General features: G+C 47.9%; 1 protein-coding gene across 1 annotated transcript in view; it reads left to right on the top strand.

Annotated features, from left to right (window-relative positions):
• ATRX (ATRX chromatin remodeler) overlaps positions 1 to 23,750 on the top strand; it is a 1,138,900-nt gene that overhangs the window by 647,488 nt on the left and 467,662 nt on the right. The window contains exon 21 of the mRNA XM_069211061.1: positions 22,556 to 22,731. Coding sequence (XP_069067162.1) covers positions 22,556 to 22,731 — 176 coding nt within the window. The remainder of the gene's footprint in view (positions 1 to 22,555; positions 22,732 to 23,750) is intronic.

The following is a 23,750-nucleotide window of genomic DNA, read 5'->3' as shown; positions in this document are numbered from 1 at the left end:
CACAAGCAGAGAAAGGGGGTAGGTCAAAGGCGCTCTCAGCTGTGTCCACTTTAGGTGTAGTGTAGGAATTCTCCTGGTCCTGAAGAAACGCCCGGGATGTGGCTGGACCAGCATTCGTGAAACATGTTGGCCCTACATAAATCACTTTAAGGGTATCTTGGTTCATTGATCCCTCATGAAATCACTTTTTCTGTTTTAATCTCTGTCAAGTGGACCACTGTATTAAAAATCAATTAGGTATCCCTTAGACAGTTGCAACTCAGTTGGCACTTAATCTGGCACAGACTCGATCCTACTCATATTACACTCATCTATCATTACGGCGAGAAAACAAAATCTCTCTGAAAGAGAGCCATCTCCTGGGGCCCATTGGACATTGCAGCGCTGGCCCAACGAGGAGCAAGCCCTATGAAGAAGCATGACCCCCAGTTGAGCGCACCTAATCTTGTTCATACGGATCCTCATTTAACCATAAGGTTCCAGCCACCTTCAATTCCTTTTCCTTCTTTAGGAAAATCACCCCTCTTGACTTACTGATTATGATTTATGAACATGGATGCTGAACCTCCTTCAGATCCCTGTCTCTCCTCTTGTGTTTAACCAATTATTTACTCTGCCAGCATTTATTACTCTGCCTCACCAACCCGTCAATCGAAAAAGTGGAGGAGAGTCTCCACCGACTTGACCCCAACAGTGCTCTGAGCTTTTACATCAACAGCACAAAAGAGCCTCACATCAGTGAACAGCTGTCTTTGTGATAAAGAAAGGGAATCCTGTGCAAATCCAGACCCTGTCAAATTGGATTCACTTCATTATCTAAATCATGGATGCATTGACTAAGAAAAAACATGCTAAAGGCCTGTGGAGCTCTCACCTCCCTGGCCAAAGCCTCCACAACTTCCCTGGTATGAAGGCTACCTCTAATAGATGATCAGCCAGACAGCGACATGGGCGCCAGCACATGCCCTTTGCAAATCACTACTGCTCCAACAGACTAGTCCTCAGGGAAGGGCACTTGTCCATTAAGTTGTGCAGTACTTATTGGTCTAAGTCCACTTGCCACACCCATCACATTTGGAAGGTACGGCAATGGTAGATACCTACACCTGAAGAATTTGCACTTAGAGGTATCCATCAAAAGAACAAGCTGGTTACCTTCTGTAAAACTCTTTCTAGAGAATACTTTACTTAATCCCAGATTCCTCACTTCCACCTCCCACTATGTGGAATGGACCTCTTCAACATATACAAATGTCCTGAGTTAGAATCTATTACACTGCCCCAGCATATTGTTCAATCATCTGAGTCTGAGGAAAGAGCAAGTTGATGAAACTTACAACTGCATACTAGAATAGTGCTTATATGTGGCTCCACCCTGTCACTTCTGTCACCGTGGAGGCACACAACTCCACCTGCTGGCGTGCTGAGTGTAGGAAAGTACCATCTTTCTAGCATGGTTACCCCCACATTTTGCCTGGTGTCAGTGTGTTTAGACTGTAGTACACTCGGGCCCAGCTAACCAGGACCCCAGTGTCTGTGCTCCCTCCTCTAAATTTGGTTGTTTATTAATTGTTCACCCCACATTTGGCATACTGATGCACACTTGTAAGTCCCTAGTATATGCTTCTTAGGTACCAAGGGCACTGGTATACCCGGGGTCCTCCCATCGGCTGCAGCACATATTATGCCACCCACGGGAGCCCATGCCAACTGTCTGCAGGCCTGCCATTGCAGCCTGGTTGAAATGGTGCAGGCACCTTTCACTTTAGATAGAAGGCTTGCCTTATATCGGGGTCACTGCACTTGGACACTATAAGTCCACCCCTATGGTAAGCAGCTTCAGCCCAAGGGCAGGGTGAATGGGTGTGGGAAGCTGGCCTGGTGTGTGGTGGGTACCTGAGGTAATTACCCTTTATACCAGGTCCAGGTATCCCCTAGAAGTAGCTGTGGATGAGCAGCCAAGGCTCATCTAGGAGGCATGCAAGCTCATGCAATATCACTGTAGTCAAACAGCACTTATACACATGAAAGAAAACACTCACTGTTGAGAAAATAAAGGGTCTTCATTACAGTAACACAGTAACAAAACGCTAGATATTCAACCCTTCAATAGGAGGTAAGTAAACACAAATATGTACACTACTTGTAGGCATAGAAAGTGATGGAAAACAGTGCAAATGCCAATAGACAATAGTGACCCTAGGTAGGGTAAGCCCAGACCATATACTAAAAAATTGAATGTGAACACAGGACCCCCACTTACGTCAGTGGAATGTGTATAGGGGAGCTGGGGTTACTAGGAAACCCCAAAGGCAAGTACCACAGTGCCCGCTAGCGACCCGGAGGAAAGGATTAAATTGCTAGATTTTCTGCATTTCACCCAAATGGAAGAAAATGAGGAAAATTCAACATCAGGCAAGACTGCAAGAAACCAACGGTGGATTCCTGAAGAGGAAGACCTGTGGAAGAAGGGGACCAAGTCCAGAAGTCACAGAAGAGTCCAGGAGGAGTAGGAGCTACTACCAATCCAGCTTTGGATGCAGGAGTTGGTCGACAGTAGGACGAAGACGGTCATTAATGCCTACCTGGAGCAGGTGAAGAGTTCCTGGAAGATGCAGTCGATGTCCCACACCGGATGGATGATTGCAGTCGGTCAGTGGCATGGAGAAGCCACTAACAAGCCTTGGCAAAAGCAGAAGTCGTGGTAAAGCAAAAGTGGAGTTGCTGGGGACCAGCAAGATCCAGGAGGAATCAGCCAACAGGGGGTGTCCTGGGGGGACCCCCAACAAGGCAGAGAGTCCAAAGAAAGAGACAGCCCCCATAAGAGACCCACTGGATGAGGAACCAGGAGTCACAGAGGAGCCCACGGAGCACGGCTGGAGAAGGGTCCCATGCCCCAGGTGAAGCACGTAGAGGACTATGCATCACAGGAAAGAGGGCTGGGGCTACACAGCCTGAAGATCCCTTGGAGGAGATGCAAACAAACCTTGGTAGCTGCAAGACACGCAGTGCACAGGGGTACTGTCCTTCATGGGAAAGCAAGGGCTTACCTCCTGGACAGCTGGCAGAGAGGACCAAGAGGACTACTCTGGACTACCACCTGTGATGCAGGATCCACGCAGCTCAGGATAAGAGATGCACGCAGCCGGTCGTCGTTGTAGTTGGTGACTCCTTCACTCCAAGGGAGATTCCTTCTTGCTTCTTGTGCAGACTGAAGACTTGCCGCCTTCAGAGGATGCACAGTCGGGGAAATGTTGCAGAAGCTGGAAGGAGCCTTGGAAACAATGTTGCAAGCAGGGACTTTGTCGTGGATGCAGATTGTTGGTTCCTGGAGGGTCCAGTCGCAGTTCCAGTAGCTAGAAGTTGAAGTAGAGGTTGCAGAGGAGTCCTGCTGGAATCTTGCAAGCCGAATCTGAGTTCCCACCCAAGAGAAAGACCTTAAATAGCCCTGAAAGGAAGATTTGTCACCTAGCCAGGTGACCACCTATCAGGTGGGGGTTCTAACATCACCTGCCTGACCTGGCCACTCAGATGCTCCCAGAGGTCCTTGCCACCCTTGGATTCAAGATGGCAGAACCCAGGGACCCTCTGGAGGAGCTCTAGGTACCACCCCTGGGGTGGTGATGGACATGGGAATGGTCATTCCCCTTTCCATTGACCAGTTTTGCGCCAGTGCAGGGACTGGAGATTCCTGAACCAGTGTAGATTGGGTTATCCATGGAGGGCTTCAAATGTGCCCTTAAAAACATACCAGTGGCTTGGTGAGGCTACCCCTTCCAAGCCATGTTACACCTATTTCCAAAGGGAGAGGATGTTAACCCCCTTCAGATTAACTTTGCATGGGCTTCCCATGGGTGGCATAGTACATGCTGCAGCCCATGGGGATCCCTTGGTACTCCAATGTATCGCTGTTGCAGTTTTCTTCGAGTCAGGAGACAGGCCGGTAGGGCTGGAGCCAAAGCAGTTGTCGTCTCAGTCGTCTCTGCAGGGCTTTCAGGTCAGCAGTCCTCCTTGTTTCAGGTTGCAGGAATCTGATAATAGCAATAAGCTATTTCTAAAGTGGACATTGCAAAATTCAACAGTTCCTGGGGTAGGTAAGTAAAGTTTAGTTTGTCAGGTAAGTAAAGCACTTACAAGTTAAGTCTCCAAGGCATAGGCAGCCCACTGTTTGGGGGTTCAAGTCAACCCCAAACACCCAGCTCCAGCAACACACGGCTGGTCAGGTGCAGAGGTCAATGAGGGGCCCAAATAACATAAGCGCCTATGGAGACTAGGGGTGCTCTGGTTCCAGTCTGCTAGCAGGTAAGCACCTGCATCCTCGGGGAGCAGATCACTTGGGGGGGGGTCCCAAACAAGCGCACAAAATAACCCTCAGCGGCACAGGGATGGCCGGGTGCAGTGTGCAAAGAAGGTTTAGGTTTTTACGTTGAAATCAATGGAGGGACCCGGAGGTCACCCTGGCAATGCAGGTAGGGCACAGGAGGGGGCTTCTCGGGCCAGCCACCGACAGGGGCCGGCTGCTGGTCACTCCTGCACTGGTAGTTGGTTCCTCTCGGGCCTGGGGGCTGCGGGCGCAGATCTTCTTCCAGGCGTCGTGTTCTTTTTTCACCAGGCAGTCGTGGTCAGGGGGGATCCTCTGGATTCTCTCTGCAGACGTCGTCTTGTGGGTGCAGGGAGGTCGTCTGAGGGTGGACACGTCGTGGGAGTCGCCTGGGGGTCCTCGCTGCACTGTTGGTTTCTCTGGATACGGACCGGGGGCGTCGGGTGCATAATTTTGGGGACTCATGCTTCAGGAGTAAGGTGAGAGTCCCTTTAAAGATGGTTTCTTCTTTGTTCCTTTCTTCTTTGTTGCATTGGACATGGGAGTTTCTTGGTCCTTTGTGTTTGCAGGGCAGCCCTCTGAGTCGGCACGGTTGCTGGTTCCACTGGATGCGTCGCTGTTGCAGGTTCTTTGAATCTGGATACAGGCCGGTAGGGCTGGGTCCAAAGCAGCTGTCGTCTCCTTCTCTGCGGGGTTTTCAGATCAGCAGTCCATCTTCTTGTTAGGGCCATCAAGAATCTGATTTCCTGGGTTCAGGGTCGCCCCTAAATACTACATTTAGGGGTGTGTTTAGGGCTGGAGGGCTATATCATTCTTGTGCCTCCTCCTTTTGGGGAGGGGAGGCACATCCCTAATCCTATTGGGCTAAATCCTTCATGCCAAGATGGAGGATTTTCTGAGGAAGGGGTCACCTCAGCTCTGGACACCTTAGGGGCTGTCCTGGCTGGAGGGTGACTCCTTCTTGTTTTTCTCAATATCTCCTCTAGACTTGCTGCCAAAAGTGGGGCAGTTCCTGCACGGGGGAGGTGTGAAGCACCTTCACCCAGGACAGGCTTTGTTCCTGGTCACAGAGAGCAAAAAGGCACTCACCCCATGTGGCCAGAAACTAGTCTGGAAGTGGCAGGCTGGCAGAGACCGTTCAGCCTAGCACTAGCAGTTGGGCTGGCATGCAGGGGGCAACTCTAAGATGCCCTCTTAATGCATTTCTCAACAAATACCAAACAGGCATCAGTGTGGATTTATTGTGCTGAGAATTTTGATACCAAACTTCCCAGTACTCAGTGTAGCCATTATGGAACTGTGAAGTTCGTGCTTGACAAACTCCCAGACCATATACTCTTTATGGCTACCCTGCACTTACAAGGTCTAAGAATTGGCTTAGACACTGTAGGGGCATAGTGCTCATGCGGCTATGTCCTCACCTGTGGTATAGTGCATCCTGCCTTAGGGCTGTAAGGCCTGCTAGAGGGGTGACTTACCTATGCCACAGGCAGTGTGAGGTTGGCATGGCACTCTGAGGGGAATGCCATGTCGACTTAGTCCTTTTCTCCCCACCAGCACACACAAGCAGTGAGGCAGTGTGCATGTGCTGAGTGAGGTGTCCCCAGGGTGGCATAATACTTGCTGCAGCCCTTAGAAACCTTCCCTGACCACAGGGCCATCGGTACCAGGGGTACTAGTTACAAGGGACTTATCTGTGTACCAGGGCTGTGCCAGTTGTGGAGACAAAGGTACAGTTTTAGGGAAAGAAAACTGGTGCTGGGGCCTGGTTCGCATCAACAAAAGGCAAAATGTTAGGGGGTAACCATGCCAACAGTGGCATTTTCCTACAGGTCCCATGTACTTTTATGCTTTCCCTACTTGTTGCGAAGTGTATATTTTGTGTGTTGATATCCCCAAGTGGAGATGTACTAACGTTAGTATAGTAGTAGTATAATAAAGAATACTTTCTTTTTGCAACACCTGTTGTGGTTCTTTCTTGTGTGATAATCACTGACTGACTATTGTGGTATTGTAAGTGCTTTACTCTCTTATTTGATAAGCCTGACCTCCTCTCCTCAGCTACCACTCGAGAGAGAGAGAGATTTGGTTATCACACTACACTTAAGGTTTGCCATGACAGAGCATGGGGTGCCACACCGTAGGTGTACACCATAAACTTACCCAGCCTCCTATACTGAGCATAGCTACAAAAAAAAAAAAATCTCTAGATCCATCCTTGCACCTGGGGATACTGTAAAGATGAGAACTCTCTACTTAGTGCCCATCGAAAAAAGGTTTACAGTATAACTTGTTCTTCTGGTTGTGCAGGACACCTTTACACATGGAAGTGCGATCACAGATTCTAGTGCTGGGCAAAATCTATTTCACAGGCAGGTATTCTCCAATGATGTGAACAGTGTGGAGACGTCCAAAGCCTAGATTAGCAGGGTCTTCTATCCTAGGTTTTCCATAGTCCGATAGCTGGTGATAGTTACTGGCTTTCCAGGTGCACAACAAGTATTTCAGGAAGCAAGTATTCATAGCCAGTTTAAGGCACTTCCTTTCAGCCTCAGGTCCGGTCTGGGTGTTTAAACCAAGTGCTGCTCTCCCGTTGCAGCCCATCTGTGCTAAGACGTGTGTTCCAGTACTTGAATGATTGGTTGCTGAAGGCTTCTTCCTGTGCTTTAGCCACTCCAGCAGTGGCACTGCTGTTTAGTTATTGTGTTGCCTAGTCCATCGCTCGTACAAAGGAAAAATAATTTTGTCTCCCTGGTGAATGGGGAGATGTATTTTCATGAAATTCAACTAATACCTATCCGAGGACAGCAGAATGACGACTTTCTCGCTGGTGGCATCAAGGCAAATTCAAGAGCTCCATCATTTGATACAGTTATACTTTCTTAATGAGCAAGAGATGGTACTATACTATTTTAGTTTTCCTGTTGATGTGGTGTTTGAATAGAACACCTGTGCTGAGAGTGAACCAGCATCCTTTAAAGCATGCTATTAAAATGGCGCTCAGAATCCCGATGTAAATTGGACTTTATCATGAGCATGAAGCACTTTATAAATAATGCAGTTGGATTAGTTACTTAATTGACCACCTAGTAATCGCCTTACCCTTCTAAGGGTTAAGAAGGCCCTATGCAAATACCTGTGCAATACAGTGATTGTATTTAGCCTTTTCACCTGTATAAGACATTTGAGATTCCTTACTTTTTAAAAGATCCAAACCACGTATACATTCATTCTTTACATTAGAGTGTAAATATCATTAAGTTGTTATAGGAATCTAAATATTTCTGGATGTTGCAACAGCTGTGTTTCATTCCTAAATTTTAGCTACAAAATGGTAGTTGCTGAGACTTGATGAGCAAGATGGACTATAGAAACAAGCTTGAGGAGATGGCACAGCTTGCTTCACACACGTGCCTCTGCAGGGCAGCAAAATCCACAAAACAGTACTCCATTGAAACAAATGATAGAATGGTTACACATTTGGAGCAAGCATTTCGAAGGTATTGGTTTAGGATTCGTAAAAAATTTTTAAAAAACCTTACTCTCCTTCATTATGCTTTTGAATTCATATCAGAAACATGATGCAATAGTTTTTGCTACTTGGATATTTATAGTTTCAAATATCACCCGGTCTAGAAAGGTTGAAGAGCCTATGCCATAAGTAGCTCTCAAGTGCACCTATAATGTGTTAAGTACACAATATAAAGATCACACAGTTGCTGTCAACATTGTGAAGTACAGGTGACCATCCTAAAATTATTTACGTTGTCATTACCCTTGACTATATGTAAGGACTCCTTATATTTCCTTCTGTTACTGCTTGTTTGCATTCTTGCTGGTTTGAGTGAGACTCACCATTCCTAATCAAGTATCTTTCTTTGTTTTCCTGAGCACAAGAGGATTGAAAGGTTTCTGGAGCATAGTGTACTGAACTTGAAATTGAGATGCAATGCAGGTGTTTTCCTTTCTCCGTGTTTGGTGGCCTTGAAACCACAGATGACCCATTATTAGCATTATACTGCCCTCTACTCCTGTTGCATGTGTTTAGCAGTTGAGTGCAAGTGGGTTTGATTTGATAGCGACTTCTAGCTGCAGATTTCTTACCTTAGAATTTCCCCAGGCGTCAGATTGGATCAAGATTTTTTGTGAGCAGTACCCCTGGCGTGCCAGTAGATGACGTTCGGCTCTGCATACGTGGTCGGCGGCGTCTGCACCAGAAGCACCTATTTAGGCACCACCCAGGCGTGCTAACAAAAATTATTTTCTTTCCAAACCAACCAGCAAAGATCCGGAGAAGATCTTCCTTAGTCAACTTTTGACTAACTTTTTTCAATGTTTTGTCAACCTCTTTTGGAGGTTTTCTTTCTGGTGTAGCAGGAATGTAATCGAAGAAAGTTAGCTTCAAGCCCTGTGGATTCCGTCATGACCTATGTTGGTGAGAGACCTCCATCATGTATGCCTGTGGCGTCTCAAGCATTACCACGACCCGAAGTCGTGTCCATCTTGAACCCAATGGCCTTGAGGGAACGATACCGCAAGCTCCTGGTGGTTCAGCGTGCAATGTCACGTCTTTCAAGGTCTTGGTCGAGAGGAATGTCTCGACTGCGGTTGCAGACTCCGATATCCTTGTCTCAGTCTAAGTCGTTGGGTCACTCGGTTAAGTCCCGATATAAGAAGTTACCGAAGAGGTCTTTGATCTCTCTGCGTCCATTGTAAGATGACACATGAGCGTCAGCTTTCAAGGCCTGGGTCTGTGGTACAGCCAGGGCCAACTCCATCTCCCCGAATTTCCAGGACCCAGAGCGACTCCCACCCAACTTTAAGGTGTTCTTTGAGTCTGGGCGCCTCATTTTTGGGTGGGCTGACTCCTCTGGCACACCTTTGGGTCACAAAGAGTCTGCAGGGTTTCCTTCTGGTTCCACGCCGGTGGCTGCAGCCCCAGCTGCATTTGGGGCCTGAGGATCCTTTCCTTGATCCGAACCAGCGTCAGTCCGGATGTTGCCGGCGCCAACGCCATCCCCATGCTGATGGCTGACTCCTTTACAGAGCAGGAAGGGCGTCCAATGACGCAGTTTCTGGCACCATCTGGAGCCATGCCTTACAGGTTGGAGCCTGAGCCCTTATCCTGTGGACTAGGATTCAGGCAGGAATGGAAGGGGTCACTAGGCCCTGATGAATAACAGACCTATGACTATCCCAATATGGACAGGTGTGAGTAACTGGCTAAACCCAGTGGTCTGAATACTTTCTAGATACTTGTATCCTTTTTTTTTCTCCTACCGTGGCTACTTCAAGGGGGGGAGCTTCATTTGCAGTGGTGGTATGAAGGGCAGCTGATGTCCTTGACGTTCAGTTGCCTATGGTGACAGTCAAGACTAACGTCTTGATGGAGTTGCTGCATACAGGAGTTTTCCTACTGCCCCATCTCCTGTTTAACAAAACACTCACTGACATCCTTCTGGGGACTTGGTCCAAACCCAACACAGGAGCTCCTGTCAATAGGATGATTGCCCGTCATCCTTGCCCCGCACGGAGGGGCAAACTTCCTAACCCAGCTCCCTATCCCAGAGAGCTTTGTAGTCCGGGCCTCTACATCTCATGCAAATCCTGGTGCATTCCCTTCCGCACCCCTGGACAGGAAATCCAAGAAGCTGGACAATATGCAGAAAATGTTTTCTTTTGCCAGCCTGGCATTGCAGTATGTGAACACAGTACTCTTTCTGGTTGTTGCAGAAGGGAGAGATGCATCGAAGTTCACCATCCATTGTGGACTTGGTACGGCCGACTCACTGGGCAGAGCAGTTTTGTGGTCAGTGGCCCTGAGGCACCATGCCTGGTTGATGATGACTGGCTTTTCAGATAATGTCCAATCATTCCTGATGGACATGCCCTTTGATGGCTCCTGTCTCTTTGAAGACAGGAAGATTCGGCGCTGGAGCTCTTTGGCATTATTATTGCCCTACGGGATTCACAATCCACCTTTTGTGGCTACAGAAGGGGATTCCAGCTGCGTCAGTACCCTCTCACCAACCATGCCTCGCATGCTCTACAGCCTCTGCGTGGTCAAGGATGCAGCACCCTCAGACCTCATGGGTCAGGCAGCCAGCGGTCAAGTCAATCCACCACCTCCTCGGCAGCCTCTAAACCCTTCTAATTTGCTCATGCACCATTATGGGCAATCAAGCAGGATTCACCACTACCTGCCCCACTGGCAGTCCATGTCATCGTTCAGGTGGGTTTGCAGATCGCCCGAAGGAGCTACTCCCTTCTCTTGATGACCACCCTTTCCCCATCCCACCATCTTTTGACAGGCTGACTATCATCTTTCTCTTCTCCGCCAGGAAGTGACGACTAGCTTGCCCAAGGGAGCCATGGAGAGGGTGCCAATGCCCGAAGTGGGGCATGGTTGTTATTCTTGCTACTTTCTGGTGCTGATAAAGGATGGAGGCCTTCGTCCTATCCTAGACCTACGATGTAGTAAGCTGAGTTCTGGTTGTAGTACCCCCCACTTTTTTTTTGTATTGGGTTAGTATGTTTTGGACTGTAGTACACTGGGATCCTGCTAACCAGGAACCCAGTGACTGTGCTCTCTCCCTTAAATTCAGTTGTTGATTACTTTTCACACTGACAGTTGACATACTAATACACCCACTTAAGTCCCTAATATATGGTACCTAGGTACCCAGGGCATTGGTACACCAGGGGTCCCCCTATTGGCTGCAGCGCATATTTTATGACCCATAGAAGCCCATGCAAACTGTGACTGCAGGCGTGCCTGTGCAGCCTGCGTGAAAGTGTGCATCCACCCTTTCACTGCCAAACATAACCACTGCACTTAGTCATTATAAGTCATCCGTCTGGTAGGCCCTTCAGCCCAAGGGCATTGTCCGTGTCTCTAAGTGTGAAAGTTCCCCTGCATGAGCAGGGTACCCTTACAGACCCCAGGCCAAGTCCTGGACTCTTTAAGGGCAGGGAAGCCATCTTAAGGTGTGCAGTGGCCTTTGTTCAATCCGAGTGGTCCAACTACATGACGGCTACTCCGAACCTAGGCATGTTTGGTAACAAACATGCTGGAATCATGAAACTACACTGATTCCAGTGTTAATTGCATGATACCATGTACTCTGGGGGTTCCCTAGGGGATCTCCCAGTTATGCCTCATCAACCTTATGGGGTATAGCTGCCAGCCCATGCTGCTGCTGACCCCACTGTTTTGCCCTCAGGCACTGTTCTGCCCTCCTGCTGGTGAGCCAGGCTCAGGCCGGAGGGGCAGAATCAAGGATTTACGGCAAGGGAGAGGTATGACCACCTTCCCCTGTCTATTAGGTGTCTAAGGACTGGGGTGGGGTGGCCTCTGAGCGCCACCTGACTGCTTTGAAGTGCACATTTGGTGCCCGCCTTGCATAATCCGGTTTGCACGAGTTAAGAAACCCCTGGTTCCCACTTTGGCGTGAAGCCATACAAAGGACAGGGGGTTGACTACCACCCTGTCCAACTCCTCCCCTAAGGAGGTACCCAGAGCTTTGCCAGATCACCACTTGATTCTGCCATCTTGAAAGAAAGATGTGCAGAGGTCCCTGGGAGCATCTAGTTGGTTAGGCCAAGTAGATGACTTCCCTGATCCCCATCTGATAGGTGGGTCACTGCAGAGAGTGACAACCCCCCTTTTAGAGTTACTTAAGGGCTCCTTTGCGGGTGGATACTCAGATTTGTCAAGAACGACTATACAAGAAACTCTTTGCAAGTCATTTGCTCCTGGCCTCTGGAACCACTACTGGTCTTAGTTGGAACCTAACAAGTCTGCTTCTGGTGGGAAGGCTCCCATTGCAACATTGTTTCTCCGGATCCCACAAGGATTCTGCAACATCCCAGACTGTGCATTCTCCAGGGTCACAAGGGCTCTGTTTTCTCCGGAAAGCACAAAGGAATCACCCTTGGAGTGAAGGGGTCACTCCCCTGCAACCGAAGGCACCTCAAGACCACGTCGATCGGTTGGTGGGGTCTGTTATCTCTGGACATCTGAAGATCCTGTTTCACAGGTGTTGTCTCTGGCCTCCTCTGGGTCCTACTTGTCTTCTATCCAACTTGGGAGACTTGGGTCCTTGCTCCTGCCACTGGACTGGCACCCCTGTGCACTGTGACTGTTGCACTTGCCAAGGCTTGTTGACTCTTCCTCCTACAGATCTTCAGGGACCGTGAAGGCCCGGCCACCAGCACTCTGCAGTCCAGAAATCATCCCATGTCCTTCAGCTCCTGTGATGTGGATCTTCTATTTTGTTGTGTTGTGTTCAGGCCTCCTTGTGGCTCCCTGTGTCCATCGCCTGTGGGTCACTTGCGAGGTCGCCATCAACTTTTGTTGGCCTTCCTGTGTGCCGAGGGCCAGCCCTGACAAACCCTCCTGGGTAGAGACTCTTGGACCCTGCTGGTCCTCAAAACTTTTAAGACTCCTCCTTTGCTCCTGTTTGCATTTGGCAGTGCTTGTTTGTGGCCTAATTGGTCACTAACCCTCCTGCTATCCGGCGACCGTTGAGGGACAGCTCGTAGGTGACTCCTGGGATCTTCTGCAATTCCTGGACCTCGCAGCTGGACTTCTTCCACCGAAATGCAGGAACTTCATCTTCATCCAAGAGATAACGTCCATTTGCATCCTGCTTTAATATTCTGATAAGAATGCAGTAGACTCCGCATTTTAGCCTTGATAAAGTCCAGGAGGATAAAACACGTCGGCTGCTGATCACTTAATTGCTGTGAATTACATGGTCTTAACCTTCTATGAAATAAATAATCTTTCGTGGGATACAACATCTATCTGGACTTTAGCATTACTTGTACAGTATGCATTGGTATTTTGTTTAAGATTTCCCCATCTGGAGTTCTAGACCGTTCATCTACCACGTGGCAGTGTAGCCTTACCTATATGGCACCTGTTTCATGTTATTTCTTTGTTTATTAGTATTGTATATTGTACTCAAATTTAGGGCTATTAATGGATGTGCGGTTTATTAGAGCATTGCCACCACTTTTTTAAATTGTTAAAACAAATTCACCATCTCTAATGGTTGCCTGGACTCAGTATCGGGTACCACACCATAGACCGAGCCAGCCTCTTACATAGGCCCCTCAACTACTTCCTCAAGATGAAAAAAGGCCAAAATGCTCATGCTAGCTCACGTCCTGTCTTCCCTGAATGTAGGAGACTGGATTGTGGCGCTGGACTTGCAGGAAGCATATTTTCACATTCCCGTCTTGCCTGCTCATAGTTGTTACCTGCAGTTAACGGTAGAACACAAGCATTTTCAGTTTGCCGTGCTGCCTTTTGGCCTTACCAATGCCCCTCATGTGTTCATCAAGGTGATGGCAGTGGTTGCAGCTCCTCTGCAAAGATCAGGGGTGCCAGTCTTTCCCTGTCTCGATGACTGGCTGTCATCTCCCACCTTCATGCTACGGACGACCTCCTGCATTTGCCGGGGTTGTCTATAAATGGGCCAAAGCCGCACCTGACTCCTTTCAGACACTCCCTTTCATCAGAGCCGTTCTGGACACACTGCAGTTTCGGGCTTATCCTCCTGAGCGGTGAGTCCAGAACATTCACGCTTTGATACTGATGGTTCAGCCTTTTTCCTGGATTTTCGTGAGAGAGACCCTGAGGCTGTTGGGACTCATGTCCTCCTGCATCCTGCTGGTAACACGTGTGTAAGGAAATGCCTCCTTGGCATGGTTACCCCCTAACTTTTTGCCTTTCCTGATGCTAAGTTATGATTGGAAAGTGTGCTAGGACCCTGCTAACCAGGCCCCAGCAGCAGTGTTCTTTCCCTAAACTGTACCTTTGTCTCCACAATTGTCACAACCCTGGCACTCAGGTAAGTCCCTTGTAACTGATACCCCTGGTACCCAGGGCCCTGACACCAGGAAGGGTCTCTAAGGGCTGCTGCATGTCTTATGCCACCCTGTAGACCCCTCACTCAGCACATGCACACTGCCTCACAGCTTGTGTGTGCTAGTGGGGAGAAAATGACTAACTCTACATGACACTCCCCTCCGAGTGCCATGCCAACCTCACACTGCCTGTGGCATAGGTAAGTCACCCCTCTAGCAGGCCTTACAGCCCTAAGGCAGGGTGCACTATACCACAGGTGAGGGCATATGTGCATGAGCACTGTGCCCCTACAGTGTCTAAGCAAAACCTTAAACATTGTATGTGTAGGGTAGCCATAAGAGTATATGGTCTGGGAGTTTGTCAAACACAAACTCCACAGTGCCATAATGGCTACACTGAATACTGTGAAGTTTGGTATCAAACGTCTCAGCACAATAAATGCACACTGATGCTAGTGTGCAATTTATTGTAACATACACCCAGATGGCATCGTAGAGATGCCCCCTGAATACCTACCCGACTTCTAGTGTAGGCTGACCAGTTTCTGCCAGCCTGCCACACACCAGACATGTTGCTGGCCACATGGGGAGAGTGCCTTTGTCACTCTGTGGCCAGCAACAAAGCCTGTATTGGGTGGAGGTGCTTCTCACCTCCCCCTGCAGAAACTGTAACACCTGGTGGTGAGCCTCAAAGGCTCACCCCTTTTGTTACAGCGCCCTAGGGCATCCCAGCTAGTGGAGATGCCCACTCCTCCTGCCACTGCCCCCACTTTTGGCGGCAAGGCTGGTGGAGATAATGAGAAAAACAAGGAGTCACCCACCAATCAGGACAGCCCCTAAGGTGTCCTGAGTTGAGGTGACCCCTGCCTTGACAAATCCTGTATCTTGAGTTTGGAGGATTCCCCCCAATAGGATTAGGTATGTGCATCTCTAAGATGCCCTCAGTGTGCATTTCTCAATAAATCCCTGTAAGGAATTGCCTCCTTGGCAAGTCACCCCTCTAGCAGGCCTTACAGCCCTAAGGCAGGGTGCACTATACCACAGGTGAGGGCATACATGCATGAGCACTATGCCCCTAGAGTGTCTAAGCAGAACCTTAGACATTGTAAGTGCAGGGTAGCCATAAAGAGTATATGGTGTGGGAGTTTGTCAAAGATGACCTCCACAGAGCCCTTAGTACCAGTTACAAGGGACTTATCTATGTGCCAGGGCTGTGCCAATTGTGGGAACAAAAGTACAGTTTAGGGAAAGAACACTGGTGCTTGGGCCTGGTTAGCAGGATCCCAGCACACTTTCAATCATAACTAGCACGAACAAAAGACAACCAGTTAGGGGGTAACCATGGCATGAGAGGCATTTTCCTACACCAGGACTCTGATGTCTGGCGGAATCCGGACTCCTTAGCAACCTGTTGGAGCCCCATGCTGGCATTGAAGGCTCTTCTACCCTCTATGAAGGGGAGTCTACTGCAAGTGTTCACAGACGACACCACCACCATGTGGTACTGCAGAAACAAACTCGTTGTAGACTTATGGTCAAGAGGCTCTGCGGTCCTGGACATGGCTGGAACATCAAGGCACATCCCGGGTGGTTCAACACCTGGCAGGTTATCCGAATGCTAGGGTTGACAAACTGAGCCTGAAAAACCTAGATAAGCATGATTGGCATCTCCATCCGGAGGTGGTGCCAGGTCTCTTTCAGCTCTGGTCTCTTATGATCTGCTACACATTGGCCAAAAAGCAACCCCCTTAGGGCTTGCATGCTCATTCCAACAGAGTCAAGGATGCTACCACTGCATTAGTCTGGAAAGTTCTGGTCCTGGTTGTCTGCGAGTCAGCAACGTGGGCCTCTTTGCACAAGTTCACAAAGCACTACTGCGTGGACAGTCATGTCTGTAGGGATGGACCCTTTTCCCGTTTGCTCCTGCAGGACTTCCTTGTTTGAAAATGGTCCGCAGACCCACCTCCGGTGATAGTATTGCTTGGCTATCTATTTTAAGGTAAGGCATCAGCAACTAGAAGTCTCTATCAGGTGAACAATGTACTTATTTTCGGTAACACTTTATGTGATTTCTAGGGACAGGGAGTAGGAAGCTGGCTCTGTATGTAGTGGACCAAAAAGAGGTACACTGTGCAAAAAGTCCAGGCAAATCCGAAAGGATTTACAGAGGGACGGTTGACACCCCAAATCTCTTTTGTGGTAGTGTGGGCAAGCGGTTAGGCATATGAGAAGATAGTGCTAAGCATTTAAAACACACACATAGGCAGTAAGCAAGATTTGCACTCAATAAAGAAATATGACACCACTTTATAATAAAAATAACACATACTACTTTTTATTATAAATTTAAATATCAAGATCACTGGAATCAGGTGAGTACTATTCAAGTGGATTTTTACAGTTTTGAAAAGTTGACAGCATTTTTCTAAAGCTGCGGTGTTTCTCTATGGGAGAGAAAACATACATGGCAAACAGGTACTTCACAGCAACTTGCAGGGCCAATCATTAAGACTTAAGGTGAGTACAGGGCAGGATCCTAGGCCACACCAACAGGTCATCTTGAGCGGCACTGGGGCAGCCGGGTACAGTGCTGCAGTTTAATGTTGGGTGCCCCGTGAAAGTCAATGGAGTTTGGTCTGGTCAGAAAGATGCTGCAGGATTGGACTGAGGGGGCCAGTCTGGGTGAACCAACATGGGGGTTCAGTTCTTGCGATGCTCTTTATAGGGACACCAGTGAGCCTTTTCTTCTTGCCCCTGGACGGCTGAATGCAGAGGTGTTTTGGACTGTCTGGTTTCTTTCACCGGTGGCAGTCGCAGCATAGGGGACCTGCAGGAAGAGGCTGCAGGTGTGGACTGAGGTCCAGTCCGACTGATCCAGCAAGTGGACTCAGGAGTCCCGAGACTCTGGGACATAGGTACATCTGTGGTCTTCTTCTTCTCAGTCTTGGGCGTCCGGGTGCAAAGGTGCAGTGGTCCATTGGATTTTCGTCACCGGAGGGGTTCGCGGTAAAGGGAGGGTTCTGCAGAAGGAGGCTGCAGATGTCATCAGGACATTAATAGTGTGTTGATCTCAAGGTGTGCTTTGTTCCTGGAGGATCTGGGAACCGCACTGACACAGCTGGCCCACTTCTGCTTGGACTAGGTGAAGTGGGTGCATTGATGGTGTCCGTTTTTGGTGTAGCAATGCCATCTCTCTGGGTTTCTTGGATTTCTTTGGGTTTCAGCGACAGTACAGGTCAGCCTGCGGGGGTGGATGTGTTTGGGGTTGGTCTGCATCTCCCCTGAGGAAAGCCAGATCTGCATACCAAAGGCAGTGGGCTCTTTTGAAGCCTCCTTCCTTAGAATGCAGATTTGCAGGTCATCCTGTTGGGAGGGGTCTGTAAACACCCCTGCCAGAGCAGGCTTTGTTCCTGAGCACCTGAGAGCACCTTTTTTTTTTTAGGGGGGAGGGGGTCAGAAACTTGTCTGACGGTGGCAGGCTGGTGAAAACCAGTCGGTCAGCACACCAGTAAGGAACACTGGGAACCTGGTTAGCAGGAACCCAATGCACTTCACTCAGAGTTGCATCAAAGACCAGGCAAACAGTGGGGGGGGGGGGGCGGAGAGGGGGGAATACTGCAACCAAAACCCAGCTTCCTACACTGGGCTGTTCCCTTTCAGGACCTAAGTTGTCCAAACCAGTGGTCAGTGTTCTTCATGACCGCACTATTTGTGTGAAAAGTCGAGAAAATAAACTGATGTCAGTGCACCTGGGTGGAGCCTCTAAAGGTACTACAGATATACTTTCCAGTACAGACAAACACACACGGAGCCGAATGACACCACCTACTGGCGTTCAGGTGTACTGCTCACGAAAAATCTTGAGATCCAGTCTGATGCCTGGGGAATTGTTAAGATAAGGAATCTGCAGCTAGATATAGTTGCTACCAGATAATGAGTTACTGAAGGTAATTAACTTGTTATTCTAAACCTCAAGTTGTTTAGAATTCTATAGCTTACACAGTTGTGAGTACTGTAGGAAGCTGACCTGTTGTGTGGTGGACACCTGTGGTTTTTGCACCTCATACCAGGTCCAGGCAACCCCTATTAGTGATTGAGATAGTGTCTAGGAAGCCAGGGCTCTCTAGTGGTAGCTGTGGTGAGCAGCCACACCTTATCTAGGAGGAGTGGAAAGCACTTGCAATACCACAGCAGTCACACAGTAAGTTATTACACCTGAAAGGAACGACACAGAATTACAAAAATAAAGGTACTTTATTACAGTAGCACTGAACTAAAGGCCAGATGTAGGAAACGTTTAGCGAGTCGCAAACGGCAAAAATTGCCGTTTGCGACTCGCTAAACGCGTTTCCCAATGCAGAAATGCACATTGCGAGTCGGTACCGACTCGCAATATGCATTTCAGACTCGCAAATAGGAAGGGGTGTTCCCTTCCTATTTGCAAGTCTGAGTGGTATGCAATACCATCCACTTCAAGTGGATGGTAACCCACTCGCAAATTGGAAGGGGTCCCCATGGGACCCCTTCCACTTTGTGACTGGACCCAAAAATATTTTTTCAGGGCAGGGAGTGGTCCAAGGGACCACTCCCTGCCCTGAAAAAATACCGAAACTAAAGGTTTCGTTTTTTTTTTTTTAAGTGCAGCTCGTTTTCCTTTAAGGAAAACGGGCTACACTTAAAAAAAAAAAAAAACTGCTTTATTTAAAAGCAGTCACGAACATGGAGGTCTGCTGACGACAGCAGGCCTCCATGTTTGCGAGTGCCTATACTCGCTATGGGGCCGCAATTTGCGACCCACCTCATGAATATTGATGAGGTGGGTCATTGCGACCCCATAGCGAGTCGCAGTCGGTGTCTGAGACACCGTACTGCATTGCAAATTGCGACTTGCAATATTGCTACATCTAAATTCCTTATAGGCAGTCCCCCAACTGGAGGTAAGTACACAGTACATATACACAGTAATTATTAGGAATTTGCATATAGAAACAACCAGCATTGGCAAGAAATAGCAAAAAATAGCTAGGGCTCTATGGGGTGGGGGGCAAACCATGTACTAAAATAGTGGAATGCAAAGTTAGGTCCCCCACCAAGGATGTGGAATAGTTAGAATTGAGCTGGGAGAACTCGGACCTTAACAGGTAAGTAGCTAGGGGACCCCCAGCAAACAGGAGAGCAGAGGTAAGTTACCTGGTCTTCCAAAGGACTAACAAGGGTACTTGGAAAGTGAAGATTGCAAGACCAGAACGAGGTCCGGATGAAGAGGACCTGCAAGAAGGGGACAGAGTCCAGTCCACGCAGGAGTGTCCAGGTGGGGCAGGAGCCACAACCCACCCTTCTGTGGATGAAGATTCAGGTTGATGAGGGAAGGTGATCTGCTGTGGAGCCCAGGAGCTGCAGGGAGGTCCTTTGAGTGGTGCAGATGATGTCCCATGTCGGTCACAGATGATCAGTGGTGAGAAGGACCACCAACAAGCCTTGGTAAATGCAAATCTGGGCAGAAGAGGATTTGCAGAGAAGAAGAGGACCAGCAAGCCCTTGCAAGCATGAAGTGCTTGAGGCCGAGGCTACTGGGTGCCTGAAGATCCCTTTGGGCAAGAGTCAACAAGCCTTGGTTGCTGCAAGAGTTGTGCTGCATTAGGGGTACCATCCTGGAAGGAGGGGGAAGGGCTTGTCGTCTCCCAAGGTGGACAGCAGGTACAGAGGACCAAGGGGACCACTCAGACCCACCAACTGTGTTGGAGGTTCTTCCTGGAGGCAGATGGCAGAAGATCCAAGCAGCCGGGCGTCATTGTCTTAGGTGCCTGTGGATGCAGGGGAGCGACTCCTTCACTCCAACTGAGATTCCTTCTTGCTTCTTTGGTGCAGCTGATGTCTTGTCAAACCCAGAGGATGCACAGCTGTGGAGAAGTTGGAATTACTGGAAGGAGCTGAAGAAACAATGTTGCAAGGTGAAGTTGTCTCAGTAGTTGCAGGCTTGTTTGGGTCCTGTGAAGTCCAGCCGCGGTTCCGGTGGCCAGGAGCCGAAGAGGTCGTTGTAGAGGGGTTGTGGCGGAGTCTCGTACACCGAATTTGAGGGACCCGAACGCAAGGGAGTCCGTAAATAGCCATAACAGGGAGGCTTGGTCACTCTGCAGGGTGACCACTTATCAGAGGGGGTCACTGACGTCAGTCACCTGTCTTGACAAACCAGTTGATACCAAGGGCCCATGCACATCTTTTTTTCAAGATGGCAGAGTCAAGTGGCCACCTGGAGGAGCTCTGGGCACCACCCCTGGGGTGGCGATGGACAGGGGAGTGGTCACTCCCCTTTACTTTGTGTGCTTTTGTGCCAGAGCAGGGACCAGGGGTCCCTGAACTGGTACAAACCAGATTATGTGAGGAGGGCACCAAATGTGCCCTTCAAGGCAAGCCGATGGCACGGGCAGGCTACCCCTCCCCAGCCTTAACATTTATTTCCAGTGGAGAGGGTCTTGCCTCCCTGTCCCACAGGAGATCCTTTGTTCTGCCTTCCCCTTCTTGAGCTGGTCAAGCAGCAGGAGGGCAGAAACCTGTCTGAGGGGCTGCAGCAGCCTGGGCTGCCCACAAACCCTGGAAGACAGGTAGGAGCAATACTGGGTGTCCTCTAAGAATCCCCCAGAGTGCATGGACTCATGCTACCAAAACTGGTATTAGTTTTGGGGTATGATTCAGACAGGTTTAATACCAAACATGCCTAGGTTCAGAGTTAGCATTATGTAGCTGGACCACAGGTAGTGAGTGACCTGTGGCCAGTACACGGGTAAAATGCCTTCCCTGCACTTACGAAGTCCATTTTATTGGAACTGGAGTTCATAGGGACACCTCTGCTCATGCAGGATTGCCCTCACACAGGAATCCGCACCCTACCCTCTGGGCTAGGAGGACCCTACCCATAGGGGTGACTTACAGTGACTTGGTGCAGTGACCAGCAGTGAAAGGGTGCAGGCACCTTTTCGCACAGGCTACAATGGCAGGCTTGGAGACATAGTTTTCATGGGCTCCCATGGGTAGCATTATAGATGCTGCAACCCATGGGGGACCCTTGGTGTACCAATGCCCTGCGTACGTAAGTACCATGTACTAGAACTTACAGGGGTACACCAGTATGCCAATTGTGGGGTGTTAAGGGTACCAAAGCAACTAAGTTTGGAGGAGAGAGCACAATCACTGGGGTTCTGGATAGCAGGATCCTAGTGAGAATAATCTAACCACACTGATAAACAGGCAAAAAGTGGGGGTAACCATGCCAAAAAGAGTGACTTTCCTGCAAGTACCTTTGGGGATGCTCACTAAATGCTGAAAAGTGTTATGAATTAATTATAAGTACATTATTGTGATAGGTAGGAATACATTTCATATAATACAAGTAGATTATGTGGTTGAGTTTCTATTATCTAATACTGTTGGCATTTTCACACTGGTTGATGTTTCTTTTTAACTACTGTGCAGGGGATATTTTTAAGTTTGTTCACGTATTTGATCTGACTGATTGTTTAATGCTATCCACAATGCTGCAGTCTAAAAACGCCAATAGAAGAGATCATCTGTCACCTTATCAGGTGTTTCCTTACTTGTTGCTGCCAGTGAAATTTATTATTAATGTTAGGCCTTTTTCATCATTCAAACTATTGTCCAGTAATAACCATATGAGTATTTCACTTACAGAATAAGAGCACCTTGCATGGAATTAAAGTAACATGCAGTAGTAGTTGGTACTATCAAAATTGCTGTAGCTCCATTGTTGGGCCATGGCAGAGACTTAAGCCTTGTAAGGAGGAATCCAGTATGATGAAATGAGTATGAAGCTTACATGTACACATTATAGTGAGAAATGTGCTTTTGACTGTTTCTTGAAACTGGCCATCTAATAAGCTTTGTCAGACATTTGGTATTCGGTTAGCTAATGACACACAGTTAAGTGGACATCTTTGAGTCAGAAATGCTGGCAACTATAGTTTCCAGATCTGGAGTTTTCAAGAATATGTTGATCTTGATTAGAGACTTTTCTGCAAAATAGTGCTGTTATGACTGCGGAACGTTTGCAAGAACTACAGAGTACTTTCGATTCAACATTTAGTGCTAAAAATGAAATAACTGATAGACTTTTAGCAGCTATACCGTTCAGTAAAAGCATACAGCAGCTTTCCCACTTGTATTAATAAAGCGTAAACCCTTGTTACTGAGGCTATGAAAATTGTTTGCTGCAATAAAGTTTTTTTCTGCCATTCCATAACTTCTCGTCTCAAATCTTATCTGCAGCTTGTATAAATATATATCTATATTTTTTATTTTTTATTTTGCGAGTAATATTACATTATGAACATTTGTTCCACCCAGATCACTGCATGGTTAACTTCATTAAGGAAAATTTACTTGGTTCTGTAAAGGAGTTCAGAAATCGTTTCATAAATCCAATCCAGAATGGCCAGTGCGCTGATTCTACAATGGTAGACGTCCGGGTGATGAAGAAACGTGCTCATATCCTGTACGAGATGTTAGCTGGCTGCGTTCAGGTATGTCAATTCTTTAAGTCCGCTGTTTTGAGTTAAACAACAAAAATAAAGCCTTACAATGCTTATGACTTTTTGGAATTCAAACAAGGTATTAAGAAGGGAGACACACTGAAGCAGTGATTTTTATTTTTTTTATTTAAACTTAACGTTGAAACAAATAGTGTAGCATTATGTAGGAAGCAGCAGGATGCTTTATGTGGGACATACATAATGATTCAAGACTGTATGAAAGAGAAGGGGAGGGCAAGAGATGTCTCCATCACGTGGCACAGAGTAATGGGTGCTGGGAAAGTTGCTCCTTGAGGATATGAGTTTTCTGAAGTCTAAGCGTGAGCCTAATTTCTGGTGATAATGTAGATCCTACATGGATCCCTTAACTAGGCTTGTCTTCAACTTTCTTGTACTTCTTTAATTCAAGTCACATCAGTTGGTTTCCAGAGATGGAGAGTTTTATGCCAGGTGTGTCTATGTGTGGATTGTAAGTGTATTCCATACATGTTCGCAGGTTTTGAAGATGGTGGTTGCAGAGATTTGACCGTGTGTATTAGGATGAGACTGCATTGGGCTACATATGCTGGATGTCTTTTAAAAGTTTGTGGAGGGTTTAAGTATGAATTTGTCAATGTTTGTGTAATTTATTGAGGGTTTTGTGCAGTGTTGGAAACCCCCAAGGGGTGGCCTCTGAGTGCTTTGGTAGGAGCTAGGGAAAATATGGATCAACGTTGAAATTTGCTTACCCAACCCTTGTGCAGCAGTCATTTTAGCATGACTTGTAAAGCTATTAGACAAACTTTTCCTAACTTAAATGATCCTAAATTGAAATAATTCATAAAGCTGCCCAAAAATGTCTTCTTTGTAGAACATGGATTCTTCGTACATTTCCTTTCTTGTTATTAATGTTGCCTGGTAATATTTGTGCTTCTGGGGCCATTTCTTGTTATGATGGGCATTATTGCTATTGGGGAAACAACAAAGATCAGACATTTTGCTGCTCATCTAATCCTAGATTAAGGCATGTT

This window comes from Pleurodeles waltl, chromosome 2_1, assembly GCF_031143425.1.
Source record: "Pleurodeles waltl isolate 20211129_DDA chromosome 2_1, aPleWal1.hap1.20221129, whole genome shotgun sequence".
NCBI classification, from domain to species: domain Eukaryota; kingdom Metazoa; phylum Chordata; class Amphibia; order Caudata; family Salamandridae; genus Pleurodeles; species Pleurodeles waltl.
Note: the sequence above shows the minus strand (reverse complement) of the source record. Positions and strands in the feature narration are given on the sequence as shown.